A 22729-nucleotide genomic window follows, 5' to 3' on the forward strand; every position below is an offset into this window, starting at 1 on the left:
ATGTCAACATCAAGCTCAAAAGGTTAACTTTGAACTGTCTTTAGCTGATGCATTAGGCTTGTTTACCAGAGGATTTCAAGATTAAAATAAATCTTGTCTGATCACATCCTGAAAGGAACTTGGTGCCTCTGGAAAGGTCACATGTGAAGGTTACTTATTTCGTAACTATGGTATGTGTGTTGTCTGGCTTCCTATTATCCAATAAAATTAATTTTTAGGCAAAAGTGCCAGCTCAAAACAATGCATGCCCTCTTTGATTCAAAGGCTTCCCCCATAGGGTATTGTCTTACCTGAATTATCTTCAAACGGTGATACAACCCAAAAAAGCAATTAGCTACATGGCTCAATTATTACAAATCTAAAACCCTTAAAACAGCAATTTTTCTTTGCAACAAATACTACATAACTACAGCAATGACTATAACTTTCTGTGCACATATACAGTACTGTGCTAAAGTCATAGGCACATACGTATATATAGCTAGGATGTCTAAGACTTTTGCACAGTACTGTAGTCATTTTATGTATTATACTGTACTGCTGCAAAGAAATGGCAGATATCATGACATATGTGAGTGATGATAAATCTGATTCTGATCTGGGTCTCTATTGTGGACTGAGAGTGGGAAGAGGGGCAGGGAGAGGGGAATCATGGTTGGGAAAAGGGGAAGGGAGAGAGGAAGGAGTGGAAAGCACCAGATGGTGATTAATAAATGGTGATCTGGTGATTAATAAATCAATTGTTTGGAATCAAATGACTGTGCCTAATGTGTCAGCACCCACATCAGCCCCTGCCTTGGTACTCCTCTGCCACCTGTCCCACACCCCTCTTGTGGTGCTCCAACCTCGTCATTCTCAACATCCTTTGCTCCTGCCAGATTTTCAAACTGGCTCTCCACTCCACATTGACAAATACAGTATAGTACTGTGTAAAAGTCTCAGGCACCCTAGCTGTCTGTATTTGCCTAAAACGTTAGCACAGTTTTATAGATTTGACGTTTAATTAATATTATTTTGTTTTTATCTTTTTTGTATTTGTGCAAGTTGTCTTTTGCACAATGGATGTTCAAATTTCACAATTTATATTAAACCAGATTCTGATTCCGTTTGTCTGTGTTTGTTGTGTATAGTTCTTTATTGATTCTATTGTCTTTCTTTGTACTTACTGTGACTACCCATAAGAAAATGAATCTCAGGACAGTATATGGTAACATATACATGCTTTGATAATAAATTTACTTTGAACTTTGCTATACAAACCCTAGCGTAGTTGTCATTACAATAGGAAGGTTTGATGTACAGATTTTCACCTGTAGCATCATTAACTCTTTGGGGTGAGTCTTTGATTTGTAAAACTTTTTACTGTAACAATTTGTTACTGCTCTTGTAAATGTATATACATCGTACCCATATGCCCAACCTTCATTTTACCGGCCTTTTCAGGTTTTAAAGCTTCACACTTGGAATTTGTACGATTGCTTCCCTTCCTGAAATTGAGGAATGGCAGTATTTCCGTTTATGAAGCAAATGCATTTATATACTGTGCATATTTTCCTGCACTTATAATCTAACTGCAGGTAAATAAAATAACTCTTCAAAAACATCTTTGATCTCTTCTAATCTGATATAATGCCTGTTAATTTGATATGATGTGGCAACACAGTACAAAACTATCCAGCTGCATGAAGTAGAGCTTAAATGATGTGTTTAATATTCAAAGTATTAGTTATATATAACTCCGCCATGGACGTTTCCCAAGCCCGGCTGTGAAAGGATTGTTGGGCATGGGCCTAGCAACCTCATCCTATAAAAACTCAGAGCTGCAAAGACACCAACAGCAGTTGCAAAGCGTTATCCCTGGGAGAGGAAGGATATTCACTTGGAAGATGTACAAAGTCGAAAGTGGAAGCCACGTGGCCAGTCAACAGGACAGAGGACTCTCCCAGTAGGGGTGATGGGCTTAAGAAGAAGAATTTGACATAGTTTGTAATCACAGATGCATTTTTTGTGTCAGTGCAGTTTGTGTGAGTTCAAATTGTTTTCTATCTGGTTTTATTACCAGCCTACCTGCCGTCAAGGCATATATAAAAGGTGCCAGGAAAGGCTATGAAGGATCCCACCCACCCTGCTCATGAACTATTTGTCCTACTCCTTTCAGGGAGGAGACTATGTATCATCCACGCCAGGACCACCAGAATAAAAACAATAACTTTCCCCACGCATTAAGACTGATCAACACCTCCACCCACTAACCCACCTCTCCACACTCTCCACCAGAACTACTGTGTCATTTCCTGTCAGAGTTGCCTTAAGTACAGACACTCCTGTGCCTAGCATCAGTTTATGTACGGTAAATAGAATCAGTCTATGTATATAAATTATCTTGCATGTTTTTTTGTTGTTGTGTTTTTTTTTTGGTGCTGCATCAGATCCGGAGTAACAATTATTTTGTTCATTTGTGTACTGGAAATGACATTAAACAATCGTGAAGTAATTTAAATGTGCAAATATTAATTGTGTATATTGGTGCTTTCAAATATAAGCTTTGGAATTGGATTCTGTAGTAACCACTTCTCTTGTGGAAGAGTTTTTCTCAAGCTGGATTACCTTGATGACATGGAAAATTCGGTGTGGGTATTTCCATGTTCTGCAGCTGACATTTACTGAGTTCCACCAAGTGACACCTTATCTCGTGTTACAGCTCTCTGCCTCTGGAGCCTGTGTCCTATTTTGTTGCAGTTGGTCATTTTAAAGAGCAACACTAAAGGCGATGGTTGGGCAGTCTGCGTAGTTTCAGCAGTCATTGCAAGTCACTCCGAAGTTCACGGTGTGCTTAAACCAACAGTGGGGATGAGTTGTAGGGGTCGTTCGGTCAAATGGGTTAATGGGGCGTTAAGAGAGTGATAGCACAAGGTAAAGATATGTTTGTGTGTTGCAGACAGCAGGGCCGCGGGATGTGGAATTGGCTTGTTACTGTAATGTACCAAGATACAGTGAAAATCTTGTCTTACATACTTTTCATACAGATCAGATCATTACACAGTGCATTGACATGGTTATGGGCACAGGTGTTATGTTTTGTAACTCCAAAACATTAAACTGATTAAGAGAAAGGCATGGGAGTCCAAAATGTGTTTACCTTAAGCAAGGCAAGTACATCACACGTGGTAGTTTCATGCTGTACGCAGTTCATGTATTTCTACATATTACCTGGAGTGAATTATTTAAATGAACAAGAATGTTTAATCAAACAATATATTTACGATATTACTGAACTATTAAATACGCAACAATGGCTACACTTGAGAACTGCCTTCAGCACATCTCAGTCGTTGATGTGGGTCGTGTATGTTTTGATGCACAATGTGACAAATAAGCTTATCAAGGTAAACAAAAAAAAATACAGAGTAAAGTATAACAGCCACAGAGAACGTGCAGTGCTGGTATCATGAGGGACCTCACCATCTGGGACACGCCCTCTTCTCATTACTGTCATCGGGATGGAGCTACAAGAAGATCCACACTCAACATTTTAGGAACTGCTTCTGCATGAGATTTGTTGTTTTGTGGCAGCAGTACAGTACAAGATATTTAAAAAATAAGTTAACATTAGAAAATAAATAAATAGTGCAAGAGAGAAATAGTGCACCCTCTTTTCTCCAAACATACCTTTGCTCATTGCAGCCAAGAAGTTTTATTCAAAAGGTTCAAAGAAACATCTAAACAAGCCTGATGCATTTCGGAAACAAGTCCTGTGGACTGATGAAGTTAAAATGGAACTTTTTGTCCACAATGAGCAAAGGTATGTTTGGAGAAAAAAGGGTGCAGAATTTCATGAAAAGAACACTTCTCCAACTGTTAAGCACGGGGGTGGATCGATCATGCTTTGGGCTTGTGTTGCAGCCAGTGGTATGGGGAACATTTACTGGTAGAGAGAAGAATGAATTCAATTAGATACCAGCAAATTCTGGAAGCAAACGTCACACCGTCTGTAAAAAAGCCGAAGATGAAAAGAGGATGGCTTCTACAACAGGAGAATGAACCTAAACACACCTCAAAATCCACAATGGACTACCTCAAGAGGTGCAAGCTGAAGGTTTTGCCATGGCCCTTACAGTCCCCTGACCTAAACATCATCGAGAATCTGTGGATAGACCTCAAAAGAGCAGTGCGTCAAGACAGCCCAAGAATCTCACAGAACTAGAAGCCTTTTGCAAGGAAGAATGGGTGAAAATCCCTCAAACAAGAATTGAAAGACTCTTAGCTGGCTACAGAAAGCATTCACAAGCTGTGGTACTTGCTAAAGGAGGTGTTACTAAGTACTGACCATGCAGGGTGCCCAAACTTAGCTTCAGCCCCTTTTCCTTTTTTGTTATTTTGAAACTGTAAAAGATGGAAATAAAAAAGTTTTCTTGCTTAAAATATTAAAGAAATGTGTCATCTTTAACTTTATGCCTTTTGGAAATCAGTTCATCTTTTTCTCGCTTAGCTATTCACAGTAACAGAAATCTTGACCGGGGTGCCCAAACCTTTGCATGCCACTGTATGTAAATACAAAAAGAAGAAATAATAATAATAAATAAATAACCAATAAACATCAAGAACATGAGATGAAGAGTCCTTAAAAGTGACTCCGTTGGTTGTGGGAACATTTCAATGATGGGGCAAGTGAAGTCGAGTCAAGTTATCCTCTCTGGTTCAGGTCCTGATGGTTGAGGGGTAGTAACTGTTCCTGTATCTGGTGGTGTGGGTCCTGAGGCTCTTGTACCTTCTGATGGCAGCAGCGAAAAGAGAGCAAGTCCCAAGTAGCGAGGCTCCCTGTTGATGGATGCTACTTTCCTGCAACAGCGTTTCATGTAGATATGCTCAGTGGTTGGTGCGGCTTTGCCTGTGGCTATCTGCAGTCCACAGAGAGTTGCTGACAATCACTGGCACCATCTTTAACTCTTATTAGCTTTAGTTTTCGCTTTCTCCTCTGGAATTCAGAAGCAGTTGAGAGCATGGCTGCATTTTCCAGATGGGGAAATAAGTCATAAATTCAGATATTCAAGACAAGGTAACAAGATATCTGGCAATGGGGAAAGAAGGAAAATGTAAAAATTGATTTACCTGCTGAATCGCTGGCCTGTTGAAAGATATTATGGGGTGGGGGGATTAGTGAATGTTGCCTCATATTGAAAATATGAAGTAGCCATGATCAAAGTTTATGATGCTATGTGCCTGTGATGCTGCAAGTACGTTTTTCATTGCACTTGACCAGAAACTCAACTTTGACTTTGAAATCAAATCAAGGGAACGAGAAGTTAGTGTTGATTAGGGAATGGACAGTGAAGGAAGCTTTTAATTATACAAGGTTCCTACATTTTTCTTCCATAAACGTGAGGCTGATAATGCATGTAATGAGGAGCGGAGGATAAAAGGATAGAAGGGTGAAGGGACAAATAATCCAGCTATCGTTAGAGTACTGGGAGTGTTCTGAATCGTTCAACTACAGGATATCCTATTCTCCTTGTCCTTATTCTCTTTGACACTGACAGATACTCAAAAGTAATGGGGTGAAATAAATGGCAATGAAATACCTAGAACTGAACCTCTCGGGAATATCATTGTAAGCCATAGTTACTGTCAGATTCTGAAGAATTATTTATATCTGGTTTCTTGACCCCTTGAAGGAGAGTTAACACTTCAAATGTTATTTTGAAAGAAAAGCATCCCATGTATGAGCACAAGAGATTCTGCAGATGCTGGAAATTCAGACACAAAGCACACAGAAAATTCTGGAGGAGCTCAGTACGTAGGCATCATCATGGAGGCATAAACAGGAGTCCTGAAGAAGAGTCTTGGCCTGAAACGTCAACTGTTCATTTCCTTCCATAGATGCTGCCTGACCTGCTGAGTTCCTCCAGCATTTTGAGTGTGTAATCCAGTATATAGGTATATACCTTGCTGTCTTATATAATTTCATGTTTTTCTCTTTTTTATGTTTTTATGTTTTGCTTGTTTATATCTTTGACTTAATCTCATGTCAAAGATAATCTCTTAATCAAATGGCAAAATAGTACAACTGTGACTGACAAGGGAAGTCAAAGCTAATGTAAAAACAAAAGAGAGAGCGTACAACAATGCAAAAATTAGCAGGAAGACTGAAGATTGGGAAGCTTTTAAAAACCTACGGAGAGCAACTAGAAGAATCATTAGAAGGGAAAAGTTGAAATATGAAAGCAAGCTAGCAAACAATATCAAAGTGGATAGTAAAAGTTTTTTCAAGTATGTAAAAAAATAAAAGCGAGATGAGAGTGAATATAAGACCGCTAGAAAATGAAGCTAGAGAAATAATAGCAAGGGACAAGGAGATGGCAGATGAACTAAATGAGTATTTTGCATCAGTCTTCACTGTGGAAGACACTAGCAGTATGCCAGATGTTGTAGTGTGTGAAGGAAGAGAAGTGAGTAAGTTACTATTACAAGAGAGAAGGTGCTCAAAAAGCTGAAAAACCTAAGGGTCCATAAGTCACCCAGACCAGGTGAACTGCACCCTAGGGTTCTGAAAGAGGTAGCAGTAGAGATAATGGAGGCATTAGCAATGATCTTTCAAAAATCATTGGACTCTGGCATGGTGCCAGAGGACTGGAAAATTGTAAATGTCACTCCACTCTTTAAGAAAGGAGGAAGGCAGCAGGAAAGAAATTATAGACCAGTTAGCCTGACGTCAGTGGTTGGGAAGGTGTTGGAGTCAATTGTTAAGGATGAGGTTATGGAGTACTTCGTGACACAGGAGAAGATAGGGCAAAATCAACATGGCTTCATTAAGGGAAAATCTTGCCTGATAAACCTGTTGGAATTCTTTGAGGAGATTACAATAGGATAGATAAAGGAGATGTCATGGATGTTGTATATTTGGACTTTCAGAAGACCTTTGACAAGGTGCCACACATGAGGCTGCTTACTAAGCTAAGAACTCATGGTATTACAGAAAAGTTACTAGCATGGTTAGAGCATTGGCTGATTGGCAGGAGGCAGCAAGTGGGAATAAAAGGATCCTTTTCTGGTTGGCTGCCAGTGACTGGTGGTGTTCCACAAGGGTCGGTGTTGGGTGTTCTTCTTATGCTGTATATAAAAGATTTAGATGATGGAATAGATGGCTTTGTTGCCAAGTTTGCAGATGATACGAAGATTAGTGGAGGGGCAGGTAGTGTTGAGCAAGCAGGTAGGCTGCAGAAGGACTTAAATTAGGAGATAGGGCAAGAAAGTGGCAAATGAAATACAATGTTGGAAAACTCTTGGTCATGCATTTTGGTAGCAGAAATAAATGGACAGACTATTTTCTAAACAAGGAGAAAATCCAAAAATCTGAGTTGCAAAGGAATCTGTGAGGCCTTGTGCTGAACACCCTTGTGGGTCTGGGAATTTAGGAAGATGAGGAGAATCTCATTGAAACCTTTTGAATGTTTAATGGCCTAGACTGAGTAGATGTGGAAAGGATGTTTCCCTTGGTGAGGGAGTTTAGGACCAGAGGGCACAGCCTCAAGATAGAGGGACATCCATTTAAAACAGAGATGCGGAGAAATTTCTTTAGCCGTGGGGGGGTGGGGGTGAATTTATGGAATTTGTCATAGTCATACTTTACTGATCCTGGGGGAAATTGGTTTTCGTTACAGTTGCACCATAAATAATAAATAGTAATAGAACCATAAATAGTTAAATAGTAATATGTAAATTATGCCAGTAAATTATGAAATAAGTCCAGGACCAGCCTATCGGCTCAGGGTGTCTGACCCTCCAAGGGAGGAGTTGTAAAGTTTGATGGCCACAGGCAGGAATGACTTCCTATGACGCTCTGTGCTGCATCTCGGAGGAATGAGTCTCTGGCTGAATGTACTCCTGTGCCCACCCAGTACATTATGTAGTGGATGGGAGACATTGACCAAGATGGCATGCAACTTAGACAGCATCCTCTTTTCAGACACCACCGTGAGAGAGTCTAGTTCCATCTCCACAATATCACTGGCCTTACGAATGAGTTTGTTGATTTTGTTGGTGTCTGCTACCACAGATTGTTGGGAGTATTTAAGGCAGAGATTGATGGGTTCTTGATTGGACACAGCATCAAAGGTTACGGAGGGAAGGCCGGACAATGGGGTTGAGGAGGGGAAGAAAAGGATCAGCTGTGATTAAATGGTGGAGTAGACTTGACGAGCCAAATGGCCTAATTCTGCTTATTGTCTTATGTCTTTCATTTTCTATATAATACTTAAAATATAATTTTAATTTCCCCCTTTTTTTATTCATTGTTTCCTCTTAAGAGTTTTATAATTGGTTGAATTTTTTTCCCTCTGTTTTCACAACATATGCCAGTGATATTAAACTTGATTCTAATTCTGATTCTGCTTTGCTGATTACTGAGCTCATTACTGATGCTACAGTTCCCCCATAGAGGGCAGCAAACTCAAATAAATGATGCAAGACCAGACTTCCAAGGACTGTTCCACTTTGGGAGCAGCTGGGGACAACGGGTGAAAATCTTCCCTTGACTGCTGACACAAAATCTGCAGCATAATAATAGATGACAAGTTTACATATTTGATTTATACCTTTAATAACAAGATATTTCAGAAACCTGATGACAAACCGAAGTGAGCACAATTGGGAGAATTTTTATTGTCATGCATTTATTCATGGAAATATATTTGCGCATTTTGTCTTGCATTTCAATTCTCTTTAACCTCAATTGGAAGAGCTGAAGAAATAGAATATTTTATTTAAAGATTTTTTTACATGAATCTTGAAAAGAAAGTTATTGCCGGGCAAATTTTTTAATAAAACAATTAGAGCATTTTAGGCACAGGCCCTTCAGCCCACAGCTTTGTGCCGACTTTTCAGCCTACTCTAAGATCAATCTAACCTTTGCCTCCCATATAGTATTAATTGTAAAGTGGCTATAATATCAAAATATTTTACCTTTTTTGTCATTTGGTACTGCTCTTGCCTCCCAGTAAAAGTGTTTTAAGTTCAGGTACAGAGTCTGTACTATAAAAATCGGTGTAGCAGTGGTGTGCTGTAGCATCAGCCAGCCTGGATTTTAAACGCTATATTAAATCAAAGGCCCATCAGGTTGAAGTTTAAAATTGGCACCATATAAAATATAGCAAAGGAGGCATCTGTAGTCATTCTTTCACATTATACAAGGGGTGATTGATATGTTCGTGGCTTAAGGTAGAAGGGGTCAATTTTAGAAAACCTAGCACATTTATTTTTCAACATAGTCCCCTCCTACATGTACACGCTTAGTCCAGCAGTCGTGGACTATACGGATCTTGGACCTCCCGAAAGTGTCCACAGATGGGTGATTGATAAGTTTGTGGCCTAAGGTAGAAGCAGATGAGTTATACAGCTCTCCTTACATGCACATGCAGGTCAACTCTTAGAGTGATTATGCAGAAAGTTTGAGGTTAATAACTCATCTCCTTCTACCTTAGGCCACAAACTTTTAAATCACCCCTGCTGTGGACACTTTCTGGAGGTCCAAGATCCGTATGCTCCAGGACAGCTGGACTAAGTGTGTAAATGTAGGAGGGGACTATGTTGAAAAATAAATGTACTCCTTCTACCTTAGGCCATGAACTTATCAATCACCCCTTGTATGTCAACTGACTTTATTTGCTTTCGTAGCAAGGTGGTCATAAGAACTTTCAAGTCACCTTTAAGATAGACATTTCTCTCACTTCCAGTAACCCCTCACCTCTGTCCTACCCTTTTTTTCCCTTGTCCCTCTGGCCGTATTGCCCCATCTCTTTCCTCCTCAATTTGCCCATCACCTACTCATTTCTCTCTCCTATGCCCCTCCCTTCCTCCTTCCCTTTATTCCATAGTTTATTCTCTTCTATCAGATTCCATCTTCTTCAGCCCTTTGTCACTTCCACCTATCACCTCCCCAGCTTCTTACATCATTCTGTCTCTCTCCCCACCCCCACCACCTGTCTGTCATTGCCTTCTCACCTGGATTCACTTGTAAGAGGATAGGGTTCCTTTTGTCCTCACCTACCACCCCACTAGCCTCCGGGTCCATATATAATTCTCTGGAACTACTCCAATGGGAACCCACCACTAAGCACCTTTCCCGCTCTCCACCCCCCCCCCTAACTTTCCACAGGGATAGCTCCCTAAAAGGCTCTCTTGTCCATTCGTCCCTCCCTACTGATCTCCCTCCTGGCACTTAACCTTGCAAGCTACACCTGCTCCTATACCTCCTCCTTCATTACCATTCAGGATCCCAAACAGTCCTTCCAGGTGAGGTGACACTTCACCTGTGAGTCTGTTGGGGTCATATACTGTGTCCGGTGCTCCCAGCGTGGCCTCCTGTATATTGGCAAGACCCGACGTAGATTGGGAGACCGCTTCACCAAGCTCCATCCGCCAGAAGAAGAGGGATCTCCCAGTGGCCACTCATTTTAATTCCACTTCCCATTCCCATTCCGATATGTCCACCTATGGCCTCCAGTGTTGCGATATGACCGTACTCAGGAACAACACCATATATTCCATCTGGGTAGCCTCTAATCTGATGGCATGAATATCGATTTCTTGAACTTCCAGTAATGCCCACCCCCTTCACTATTCCCCATCCCCTTTTCCCTCCCTCACCTTTTCTCCTTGCCTGCCCATCACCTCCCTCTGGTGCTCCTCCGTCCTTTTCTTTCTTCCATGACCTTCTGTCCTCTCCAATCAGACTCTGTCTTCTCCAGCCCTGGATCTCTTCAACCAATCAATTTCCCAGCTCCTTACTTCATCCCTCCCCTCCAGGTTTCAACTATCACCTGGTGTTTATCTCTCCCTTCCTGCCACCTTTAAATCTACTCCTCATCTTTTCCCTGCAGTCCTACCAAAGGACCTCAGCCCAAAACGCCGACTGTACTTTTTTTTCATAGATGCTGCTGGCCTGCTGAGTTCCTCCAGCATTTTGTCTGTGTTGTTTGGATTTCTAGCATCTGCAGATTTTCTCTTTTTCCACTTGTTCCCTGCCAGCTCTTGCTCCTCCTTTTTGTACTGGCTATCTCCTTTTTTTTCATTCCCGAAGAAGAATTGACCTAAAATGGCAGAGCAGGCATGACTGGCCAGATAGCCTACTCCTGTTCCTATTTATTTTATTCTTGTGTAAGAAAAAAGAAAGTATTTTAAGTTATCAGCTACCCAGCAGTTAATACAGGAAATAACAGCAAGGCAATGATTTTATTGAAAACCTCACACTGTTTATAATCAGAAACACAAGAGAGAGATATTGATAGCAACAAGATGCTGGAGGAACTCAGAGAGTCTGGCAGCATCTTTGGGAGGAAAAGGCAGTTGATTTTCACACCTAACGGTCTCTAGAGTTTAGTGAGAATGGTGCAAAAAAAGATCTAGTAAATGGTAGTTCTGGGGACAAAAATGCCTTGTTAATGAGAAAGGTCAGAGGAGAATGACCAGATTGGTTCAAGCTGCCAGGAAGGTGACTGTATCTCAAGTAACCGCTGGTACAACAGTGCTGTGCAGAAGAACATCTCTGAACACACAACACATCGAACTTTGAACTGGATGGGCTACAGCAGCAGAAGGCCACTTAATTAGATAACTCCTGTACCTAATAAATTGGCCACTGAGTGTATATGACAAAACATTTGTTGTTATACTTTATACTTTATTGTCGCCAAACAATTGATACTAGAATGTACAATCATCACAGCGATATTTGATTCTGCGCTTCCTGCTCCCTGGAGCACAAATCGATAGTAAATATTAAAATTTTAAATTATAAATCATAATATATCAAATTATAAATAGAAAATGGAAAGTGAGGTAGTGCAAAAAAACTGAGAGGCAGGTCCGGATATTTGGAGGGTACAGCCCAGATCCGGGTCAGGATCCGTTCAGCAGTCTTACCAGAGATGGAAAGAAGCTGTTCCCAAATCTGGCCGTACGAGTCTTCAAGATCTTGAGCCTTTTCCCGGAGGGAAGAGGGACGAAAAGTGTGTTGGCTGGGTGGGTTGTGTCCTTGATTATCCTGGCAGCACTGCTCCGACAGCGTGCGGTGTAAAGTGAGTCCAAGGATGGAAGATTGGTTTGTGCGATGTGCTGCACCGTGACAGTTAGTCAGTTCAGAGGACCTGTCCTGGGCAATTATGAAGAAAGCACGGCAGCATAAGAGTTTGTGAAGGTCTGGCATGTCATCTAAAACTTTGACAAGTTTCTATAGATGTGTATTGGTGAGTATGTTCACTGGCTGCATCACAACCGTGTATAGAAACACCATTGCCCTTGAACGGGAAATCCTATTCAAAATAGTGGATATAGCCCAGTCCATTACAGGTAAAGCCCTCCCCCCTATTGAGCACATCTACATGAAAACAGTGCAGGAAAGCAGCATCCATCATCAGGGATCTCCAGCACCCAGGGCACTAACATCTTCTCACTGTTGCCATCAGGAAGAAGCACAGGAGCTTCAGGACTCGCACCACCAGGTTCAGGAACAGTTATTACCCCTCAACTATCAGGCTCTTGAACTCAACTTCACTTGCGCATCATTGAAATGTTCCCACTACCTATGGACTCCTTTCAAAGACTCTTCATCTCATGATCTCAATAATGACTGCTTATTTATTTTTTATTATTTCTTTCTTTTTGTATTTGCGCAGTTTGTGTCTTTTGCACACTAATTGAACGCCCAAGTTGGTGCAGTCTTTCACGGAATCTATTATGATTGTTACTCTATTATAGATTTATTGAGTATGCCCACAAGAAAATGAATCACAGGTTTGTATATCATGACATATATGACTTCTGATAATAAATTTACTTTGAGTTTTGAACTATACCTCCTCCTTGATGGCAGTAACAGGAAGAGGGCATGTCACAGATGGTGAGAGTTCTTAATAATAGATGCCGCTACCTTGAGGCACTGCCTCTTGAGGATGTCCTCAATGGTGGAGGGCTAACCTCATTATTTACTAAGTTGTTTTAACTTGCTATAAAATGTACATTACTTGAATGCTAAGCAGTGTTTAATCTTAATGTCGTTTTTCTCTGGACTTTATTCTATTAACTTGGACTATTGTTAACAAGTCTGTGCACTCTTTTATTTCCCTGCAGATACTGATCCACGGGTGTTAGAGAAACAGGAACTGCAACAACCAACCTATGTTGCTCTTAGTTATGTTAACAGGTAAGATGAGTTCTTTTGTACAAATTCCTCGTGAATGGTTTGTGCTGTCTTCGAACATTCACCACAAAAGAAAGTATGAAGCTTTGTGAAACCACTTTATATATAGTGGACTTGACCTACTTTCGAAATTTTAAACCTTACTGCTATATACTTACCAGCTTTTCTGTACTCAATCAGAGATTTTTTTGTCAAATTTATGTTTGCAGAAGGGTGGAAAATTCACGATGGTGAAAGTAGCAGTTCACAGATAGTAAATTACCTAATTTTCCTGGCAATACTTAAGAAGATCTTAGGCTCTGCTGGCAGCCACACCTTTGTCTCCTTGTCTATCACCACCTTTGCTGCATGGAAGGCTGTCACTCCAGTGTGGGTGCGGCAAGTAAGACAGAAGTAACACAACATGATTTACTGGTAGGTAGAAACGGGCTTTGGTTGTGGGGAGGATGAAAGGCTGATTCATTAATTGAGAAATGTCTATTATATAATCAGGATTCTGTACCCGTTCTGTTAAATGTGGTGAATAAATAACATATCAATCTTTTTGGTTGATGTGGCAAGACCTTTTCATTTCATTTTTGTATTTAAAATGAAAAGGCATCCTTCCACATTATCAAAAAGTTGTCTACGTTATAATTTTAACTTAGAACATAACTTATATGTTACAATTTCAATTTATAATGTGCATTTCAACTTACAATTTCTAAATGCAGTGTAAAGAATTTTTCCACTCCACAGTCTTTAAAAAAATTTGACCTTCAGTCCAGGTGTGAATATGCCAATATTTTAAGTGAAAAGCAATCTATAATAGGTCCAAAACTTGTTTAGAGATGCCAGTCCAGATTTAGTTAGAAAGACTTATTCAGATGCAGGGTCCTTTAGGAATGCCATTGAGTTTCTTTGCACTCACTGCTGGGCTACTCCTCTGGAATTGTATTCTGCTGCTGGAACTGCCATTTTCTAGCTGTTTGCTTCATGAGTCATACTCCCACGTGTTGCTGTCCTGGATAATTCATTTTTGTAAATGTTGAATCACCTGAACCATTATAAACACCAAGTATTCATTGTTATAACATATTTGTGATGTGAACTGAAGTCTCAAAGGTGCAGGACGGTTTGTACTCTGTTAACGAATAATGGTATTTGGGTTCACTGAAGCTCCGTGCTCTTTTGCCTGCTTTCTTTTCTTCTCGGTAAGGAAAATTGTGAAGCAAACTGAATAAATTAACTGATATGAATCTTACCATTGGAACATAGAACAGCACAGCAAAGTACAGGCCCTTTGGCCCACGATGTGCTGACCTCTTAACTTACTCTAAGATTAATCTAACCCTTCTCTCTTACACAGTGCTCTATTTTTCTATCATCCATGTGCCTTTTTGAGTCTCTTAAGTGTCCCTGATGTACCATCGCCCCCAGCAGTACGTTTCACATACCCACCACTCTTCGTGTAAGAAGATAAAATTTACCTCTGACATCTCCCGTATATTTTCCTCCAGTCACTTTAAAATTATGCACCGTTCATATTAGCAATTTACGCCCTGGGAAAAAGTCTCTTCCTGTTGCTTTGTGCATGTTTGTACTGAATATTGTTTGGTATAGTATGTGATCTGACTTAGAGTTTCTGAACATTACTTGATGAATTTTGTTTGGATAGGTAAGGTTAATTTTTAAACACGAGAAGTCTGCAGATGCTGGAAATCCAAAGCGACACATAAAATGCTGGAGCAACTCATCAGGTCAGGCAGCATCTATGGAAATGAATAAACAGTTGACATTTGGGCCCAAGACTTCTTCGCAACTGGAAAGAGGGGGAAGATGCCAGAATAAAAAAGGTGGGGGGGAGGGGAAGGAGGATAGTGAGAAGATGATAGGTGAAGCCAGATGGGTGGGAAAGATAAAGGGCTGGAATGGATGGAACCTGAATGAGAGGAGAGTGGACCATAGGAGAAAGGAAAGGAGGAGGTGACCCAAGGGGAGGTGATAGGCAGGTGAGAAGAAGTAAGAGGCCAGAGTGGGGATAGAAGAAGAGGGGAAAGAAAAAAATGTTTATCAGAAGGAGAAGTCAATATTCATGCCATCAGGTTGGAGGTGACCCGGACAGGATATAAGGTGTTGCTCATCCATCCTGAGGGTGGCCTCATCTTGGCACAAGAGGAGGCCGTGGACTGGCGTGCCTTAACTGGAATGGGAATTTGAATTAATTTTTTTATTGTTAGCAATATGAACTGTATTATTTCTTTTTAATCAGGGTTTTGTTTATAAATGAAGTTCATGTTTAGTGCTTGATGTAAAACAGCATCAACTTGTTGGCTAATTGTTCTACAGTTACTTTAGATCACTGTCCACATTTTGGTTCCACTGACTTCCTTTTGATTCATAGTTACACAGGAGCTAGTCGTCACGTGGCATCTTGCCCAACTGACTTCTCTTTAGTGCCGGTTGGCTATTCAAGCATAAAGGTATCTGAAGGCAAGCAGAAATCTTTTCCACCGAGCATTTTAATATGTTGACTTCTAACTGAGGTCACTGATTTAAAATCATGAGTGAGCTATAAACTTCCACTTCACTTGTAGAGATCTATATTATGGATTGATTACAAGAAGACAACTACATTTCAAAGTCTGCTGGCTAACAGGAGGGAACTACCAGGGTGAACCATTTTGCAACAGAGGTAAGGGCTTATCAGAGACTGTATAGCGCCACGACTTGGCAGGCACAAAGTTCAGAGTACATTTATTATCAAAGTAAATATACATGATACAACCTTGAGATTTTTCTCCTGACAGACAGCCTTGAACCAAATAAACCCAAAAGAACCCATGAAAAAAAGCATTTCAAACACCCAATGTGCAAAGAGTAAAAAAAAACAAATCATGCAAACAATTAAAGGCAAGCAAATAGCGTTCTGAACCAACGTCCGCAAAGAGAGTCCAACCTTAGCTCAGCGCAGAGCAGAGCAGCAAGCTGAACCGGTCTGTCCCTCACCTCCGGTCCCGGCACCCTGACCTTTACAATTTGGCCCCGTGCCCAAAGTCATCGCCCAAACTTTGGGTTCAGTCAGTTTGATATGCTCTGGAGCCTGGACCCTACCCCCTCAATTCGGCCTGTACCCAAGCTTTCTGATTCGGCCTGGCACTTAAATTATCGTTCAGACATCCTATGGAAGCAATCCCATATCTACCACTACACAGGGTTGACAGACTTACCTTAAAGTCCTCTAATTGACACCAGTTTTGCTGCTGAAGTACTGTGGTCCACTGTTATTTCAATAACGATTCTCAGTTTACTGATTGGGAAGCAAAAATCAATTGCAAATTTGTAAGTAGTGGACGTGGAAAGGATGTTACCAATAGTGGGGCGTGTCTAGGGGCAGAGGGCACAATGATGAGGAATTCAAGGACATCCCTTTAGAACAGAGATGAGTAGGAATTTCTTCAGCCAGACAGTGGTGAATCTCTGGAATTCATTGCCACGTGCATCTGTGGAGTCAGTGGGTGTACTTAAAGCGAAGGTTGAAAAGTTTTGATTAGTAAGGGCGTTAATGGATTACAGAGATAAGGCATGAGAATGGGGTTGAGCAGGAAAATCAATCAGCCATGATTGAATGGGGGAACAGACTTGATGGGTGGAGAGGCCTAATCCTGCTCTGTCTTACGTTCCTGCAGTATTTTAAATTAATGTGTTAGTTATTTCTAAGTGCTTAAATCTTTTTATTAATTTGAATCTCTTACATCAATTTTAGTAGCTTTTAAATGCCTCTGAATGTCAGAATCAGTTCCAACCTTTGCCAGAAGGCAGATACCCATCTGCAACAGTGCCTTTTGTCATAGTCTGTGGCCTGTGTGATCAGTCCTCCACTTCTGATATAGGTGAGTGACTCTGGGCAGTGGGCTTGTTGTGGGGAAGCAAGAGGGACTTTTCATTTCCAAGAGCTTGACTTCTTTTTAATAAGACCATAAGACTGTTAAGACAGAGGATCAGAGTTGGGCTATTCGAAGTTCAAGGTAGATTTATTATCAAAGAACGTACACATCATACAATCTTGAGATTTGTCTCCTTACAGACAGCCACAAAAAGAAACCCAAAGGAACCCATTTTAAAAAAGAAGACAGTCAAACACCCATTGTGCAGAGAGAGAAAAAAAGAACAAATCGTACAAGCAATTAAAGTAAACAAATAGCACTTAGAGCAAAAGTGAGTCCTCAGATACAAAGCCCAGAGCAGCTGTGGCAGGCCACAACCACAGCTTCGGCCTCAGGTCAGCACATAGCAGAGTTTGTTCGGCCCATCAAGTTACTCCCACCATTCCACCATGGCTTATTTATTATCTCATAGAACATAGAACAGTACAGCACAGTACAGGCCCTTCGGCCCACATTGTGCCGACCCTCAAACCCTGCCTCCCATATAACCCCCCCACCTTAAATTCCTCCTTATACCTGTCTAGTAGTCTCTTAAGCTTCACTAGTGTATCTGCCTCCACCACTGACTCAGGCAGTGTATTCCAAGCACCAACCACTCTCTGAGTAAAAAACCTTCCTCTAATATCCCCCTTGAACTTCCCACCCCTTACCTTAAAGCCATGTCCCCTTGTATTGAGCAGTGGTGCTCTGGGGAAAAGGCACTGGCTATCCTCTCTATCTATTCCTCTTAATATCTTGTATACCTCTATCATGTCTCCTCTCATCCTCCTTCTCTCCAAAGAGTAAAGCCCTAGCTCCCTTAATCTCTGATCATAATGCATACTCTCTAAACCAGGCAGCATCCTGGTAAATCTCCTCTGTACCCTTTCCAATGCTTCCACATCCTTCCTATAGTGAGGCGACCAGAACTGGACACTGTACTCCAAGTGTGGCCTAACCAGAGTTTTATAGAGCTGCATCATCACCTCGCAACTCTTAAACTCTATCCCTCGACTTATGAAAGCTAACACCCCATAAACTTTCTTAACTACCCTATCTACCTGTGAGACAACTTTCAGGGATCTGTGGACATGTACCCCCAGATCCCTCTTCTCCTCCACACTACCACGTATCCTGCCATTTACTTTATACTCTGCCTTGGAGTTTGTCCTTACAAAGTGTACCACTTCACACTTCTCCGGGTTGAACTCCATCTGCCACTTCTCAGCCCACTTCTGCAACCTATCAATGTCTCTCTGCAATCTTCGACAATCTTCTACACTATCTACAATACCACCAACCTTTGTGTCGTCTGCAAACTTGCCAACCTACCCTTCTACCCCCACGTCCAGGTCGTTAATAAAAATCACGAAAAGTAGAGGTCCCAGAACCGATCCTTGTGGGACACCACTAGTCACAACCCTCCAATCCGAATGTACTCCCTCCACCACGACCCTCTGCCTTCTCCAGGCAAGCCAATTCTGAATCCACCTGGCCAAACTTCCCTGGATCCCATGCCTTCTGACTTTCTGAATAAGTCTAACGTGTGGAACCTTGTCGGATGCCTTGCTAAAATCCATATAGATCACATCCACTGCACCACCCTCATCTATATGCCTGGTCACCTCCTCAAAGAACTCAGATACGATCTGCCCTTCACAAAGCCATGCTGACTGTCCCTGATCAGACCATGATTCTCTAAATGCCCAGAGATCCTATCTCTAAGAATCCTTTCCAACAGCTTTCCCACCACAGACGTAAGGCTCACTGGTCTATAATTACCCGGACTATCCCAACTACCTTCCTTGAACAAGGGGACAACATTCGCCTCCCTCCAATCCTCTGGTACCATTCCCATAGACAACGAGGATATAAAGATCCTAGCCAGAGGCTCAGCAATCTCATCCCTCGCCTCATGGAGCAGCCTGGGGAATATTCTGTCAGGCCCTGGGGACTTATCCATCCTAATGTATTTTAATAACTCCCCTCTCTCTTAATATCACCATGCTCCAGAACATCAACCTCACTCATATTGTCCTCACCGTCATCAAGTTCCCTCTCATTGGTGAATACCGAAGAGAAGTATTCATTGAGGACCTTGCTCACTTCCACAGCCTCCAGGCACAACTTCCCACCTTTCTCTCTAATCGGTCTTACCTTCACTCTTGTCATCCTTTTCTTCTTCACATAATTGAAGAATGCCTTGGGGTTTTCCTTTACCCTACTCGCCAAGGCCTTCTGATGCCCCCTTCTTGCTCTTCTCAACCCCTTCTTAAGCTCCTTTCTTGTTACCCTATATTCCTCAATAGACCCATCTGATCCTTGCTTCCTAAACCTCATGTATGCTGCCTTCTTCCACCTGACTAGATTATTCGTTATCTCCCTCACCGGGACAAATTTATCCCTAAATCCTGCAAGAGATCTCTAAACATCGACCACATGTCCATAGTACATTTCCCTGCAAAAACATCATCCCAATTCACACCCGCAAGTTCTAGCCTTATAGCCTCATAATTTGCCCTTCCCCAATTAAAAATTTTCCTGTCCTCTCTGATTGTATCCTTTTCCATGACAATGCTGAAGGCCAGGGAGCGGTGGCCACTGTCCCCCAGATACTCACCCACTGAGAGATCTGTGACCATTCAAATCTTTCTCTCCATTACTACGTAAATGCTGTCTTGTCTGCTGTTTCCTCAAATCACCTGCATCTAGCAGACAGTCCAGGCTAACTGAACGTTAGCATTTTACATGTACCTGGGTTGACAATAACATAGAATAGTCTCCCAGCCTTCCTTACCACAGTAATAGAAACTCCACCGTGGAGAAAATTGCACGTCTGAACAAATGTTTAATGTTGCAAATAAAATTGACACACCCACCACTTTCCTGGATGAGTGACATGCTGGAATGTTACCCAAATGGAAATTAGACTTTCCTATTAAATGTGCAAATTCGATATAATCAAAATAAAAGGAAATTCATTATCAATATACTATAAATGTCACAATATACTGCCTCAAGATTCATTTTCTTGCAGACATTTGCAAGGCAATGTAACAGGCAAAATATCAAGTACCCTTTATATTTTCAATTTTCATTCTCAATTATTTACTCCACCTGTGTTGACATAGTAAATGCCAGTTACAATGGTTCGCACTGAGGTTCAAATGTTTTTAGTACTCAACTTGTCCTCAGCCTCTGATAACAGTGGCCACATGAGGGCGCCCTTTTACACTGTACCAGAAAGTTTTCTGTCAGTTACACAGGCACACTTTGTACAGTAATTGCCTGGTTTCATTAATTGCCATAATTATGACAGTGTTTTGGAATTGGAGCCTAAACATCAGTGTAATGAATATTTATTTTCTAATTTGGATTTTTAAGTTGTTCTTCTTCACTATCCATAATTTTTTTTTGCTGTTTCTATGTTTTCTGTGCAGTTGCAGCACTGTATTATGGCAAAACCCAAAATTGTCACCTGACAAGAATCTGAGACAACTCCTAAATGCTGTTGTGTTTTAAGTCAGCCAGTAACGCAGATGGTTTTACTTATATGCAGACACTTTTCACACTCGAGAATTTGAGTATATTTTTAGATAGAACCAAAAGAAAAGGAAAATCATTACGGGTTTATCATGCAACAACTAATGCAAGTTTCTTTTTACCTCTTTAATTTTTTATCTAAAAGCTATACAATGCTCGTTGTTTATCTCAACAAGGTTACTACCGAAAAAAATCACAAACCATGTTTCCTTACTACTGAGACACTGGTCCTCTGCCAAAATAGGAAACCTAGACAACCTATTGTATTTTTTATGAGCAATTCTTGGGAGACTATAACCATAGACAGACACAATGTACAACAAAGAATGTACCGTGCTTAGCAACGTTCTTTATTTTGTTCTTACCTAGTTGGTAGTTCCTTTTAACACATAAAGGACTATTCCCAAGTCACCGGTTAAAATGAGGCTGCATACAACTTCTGGTTGCTGGGAAATAGATAGTAGAGTGGTTGCCTCATGGCCTGGTATGGAAACACCCATGCCCAAGTATGAAAAGCCTACAAAACGTAGTGGACGAGGCCCAGTCCATTACAGGAAAAACCTTCTCCACCGTTGAGCATGTTTACAAGGAGCTTTCCCTCAAGAAGATACCATCCATCATCAAGGGTCCTCACCATTCAGGCCATGCTGTCTTCTCACTGCTGCCATCAGGAAGGAGGTTCAGGAGCCTCAGGACCCACACCACCAGGTTCAAGAGCAGTTATTACCCTTTAGCCACCAGGCATCTGAACCAGCATGGATAACTTCACTCACCTCAACACTGAACTTATTCCATAATCTATGGATTTACTTACAAGCAGTGTACAATGCATGTTTTCAGTATTATTTCTTTACTTATTATTGTTATTCATTGTTTTGGTATTTGCATAGTTTGTCTTCTTTTGCACATTGGTTGTTTGTCAGTCTGTGTACAGTTTTTCATTGATTCTATTGTGTTTCTTTGTTCTTCTGTGAATGTCTGCAAGAAAATGAATCGTAAGAAAATGAATCTTATCATCGTATATGGTGACATATATGTACTGTGATAATAAATTTACTTTCAACTTTGAGTAGAATGGGGTAATGCCTAGAGATTGAGGGAAACCAGCAGCTCTTGGATAATGTAGGTATAATTACACAAGGAAAGAGGGCAAACCTACCGTTAAGTGAACGGAATAGGGAGCATTGAGCACTTTATATGGATGATGGGCCCATGTTTCACAAGTCTGGAAACACCAGGAGGGTCCAGATCTTTCATTCGTTATATTGGTGCATCGGAACTGAATATAATAAAGACCAGAAATAGCAAAGTAGTGACAGAAAATGTTGCACTAAGAAGAAGTACATGAAAGCAAATAGATAATTGATTGCTTTCCCATGCTATTCCTCACTGTAAACTCAAAGAAAATAGTTTAGAAAACCAGGGTTCATCTCTGGAATTGCTTACAATAACTCAGATGTGATAATATTTGCAAAAATGTAGATGAAATTTGTTTTCAGTGATAACACAAAGGCACAATGACTTGACATTATGTTACAGCAACTGACTTCAGATTCCAAAATTCCGAATTATTAATATAATAACATTACAAAATCTATGGGTGGCAGGATGGAGATAAATCTCTACCAAAGAAGGTGTACGACGCTCCTTCCCTCCACTAGCCTGCTGGTCATCCTTGGGCAATGTGTGGTACCTGCTTAGCCCCCCACCCACTCCCGATCAGGGTCATGTGAAACCATGGGAGCAGATGGTGGGTGGTCATATGAGCAGTTGGTGCATTTCACAAAGCCTGGTTACATGACCACTGATGCCAGGCATTCAGTCTCTAAAGAGTATTGATAATGGCTGGGGTCACCCATCTTGAGAAGATGCAGCTCAGAAGGCAATGGCAAATCACTTCTGTGGAAAATATTGCCAAGAACAATTGTGGTCATGGAAGGATCATGATGGCCATGTCATAGGACACGGCGCATAATGATGATGATCATGAAATCTACAAAACATTTTGTAACCTTTCTGGAGGATGCATTAAACTTATAAAATTAAGTTTTTCACTCCAACATCTGTTTTAGCCAGAAATATTGTGTGA

General features: G+C 41.1%; 1 protein-coding gene across 1 annotated transcript in view; it reads left to right on the forward strand.

Annotated features, from left to right (window-relative positions):
- Positions 1-22729, forward strand: part of jazf1b (JAZF zinc finger 1b) — a 247664-nt gene that overhangs the window by 84763 nt on the left and 140172 nt on the right. Inside the window, exon 2 of the mRNA XM_063069538.1 lies at positions 13123-13195. Coding sequence (XP_062925608.1) covers positions 13123-13195 — 73 coding nt within the window. The remainder of the gene's footprint in view (positions 1-13122; positions 13196-22729) is intronic.

Source organism: Mobula hypostoma, chromosome 17 (genome assembly GCF_963921235.1).
Source record: "Mobula hypostoma chromosome 17, sMobHyp1.1, whole genome shotgun sequence".
Classification (NCBI taxonomy): Eukaryota; Metazoa; Chordata; class Chondrichthyes; order Myliobatiformes; family Myliobatidae; genus Mobula; species Mobula hypostoma.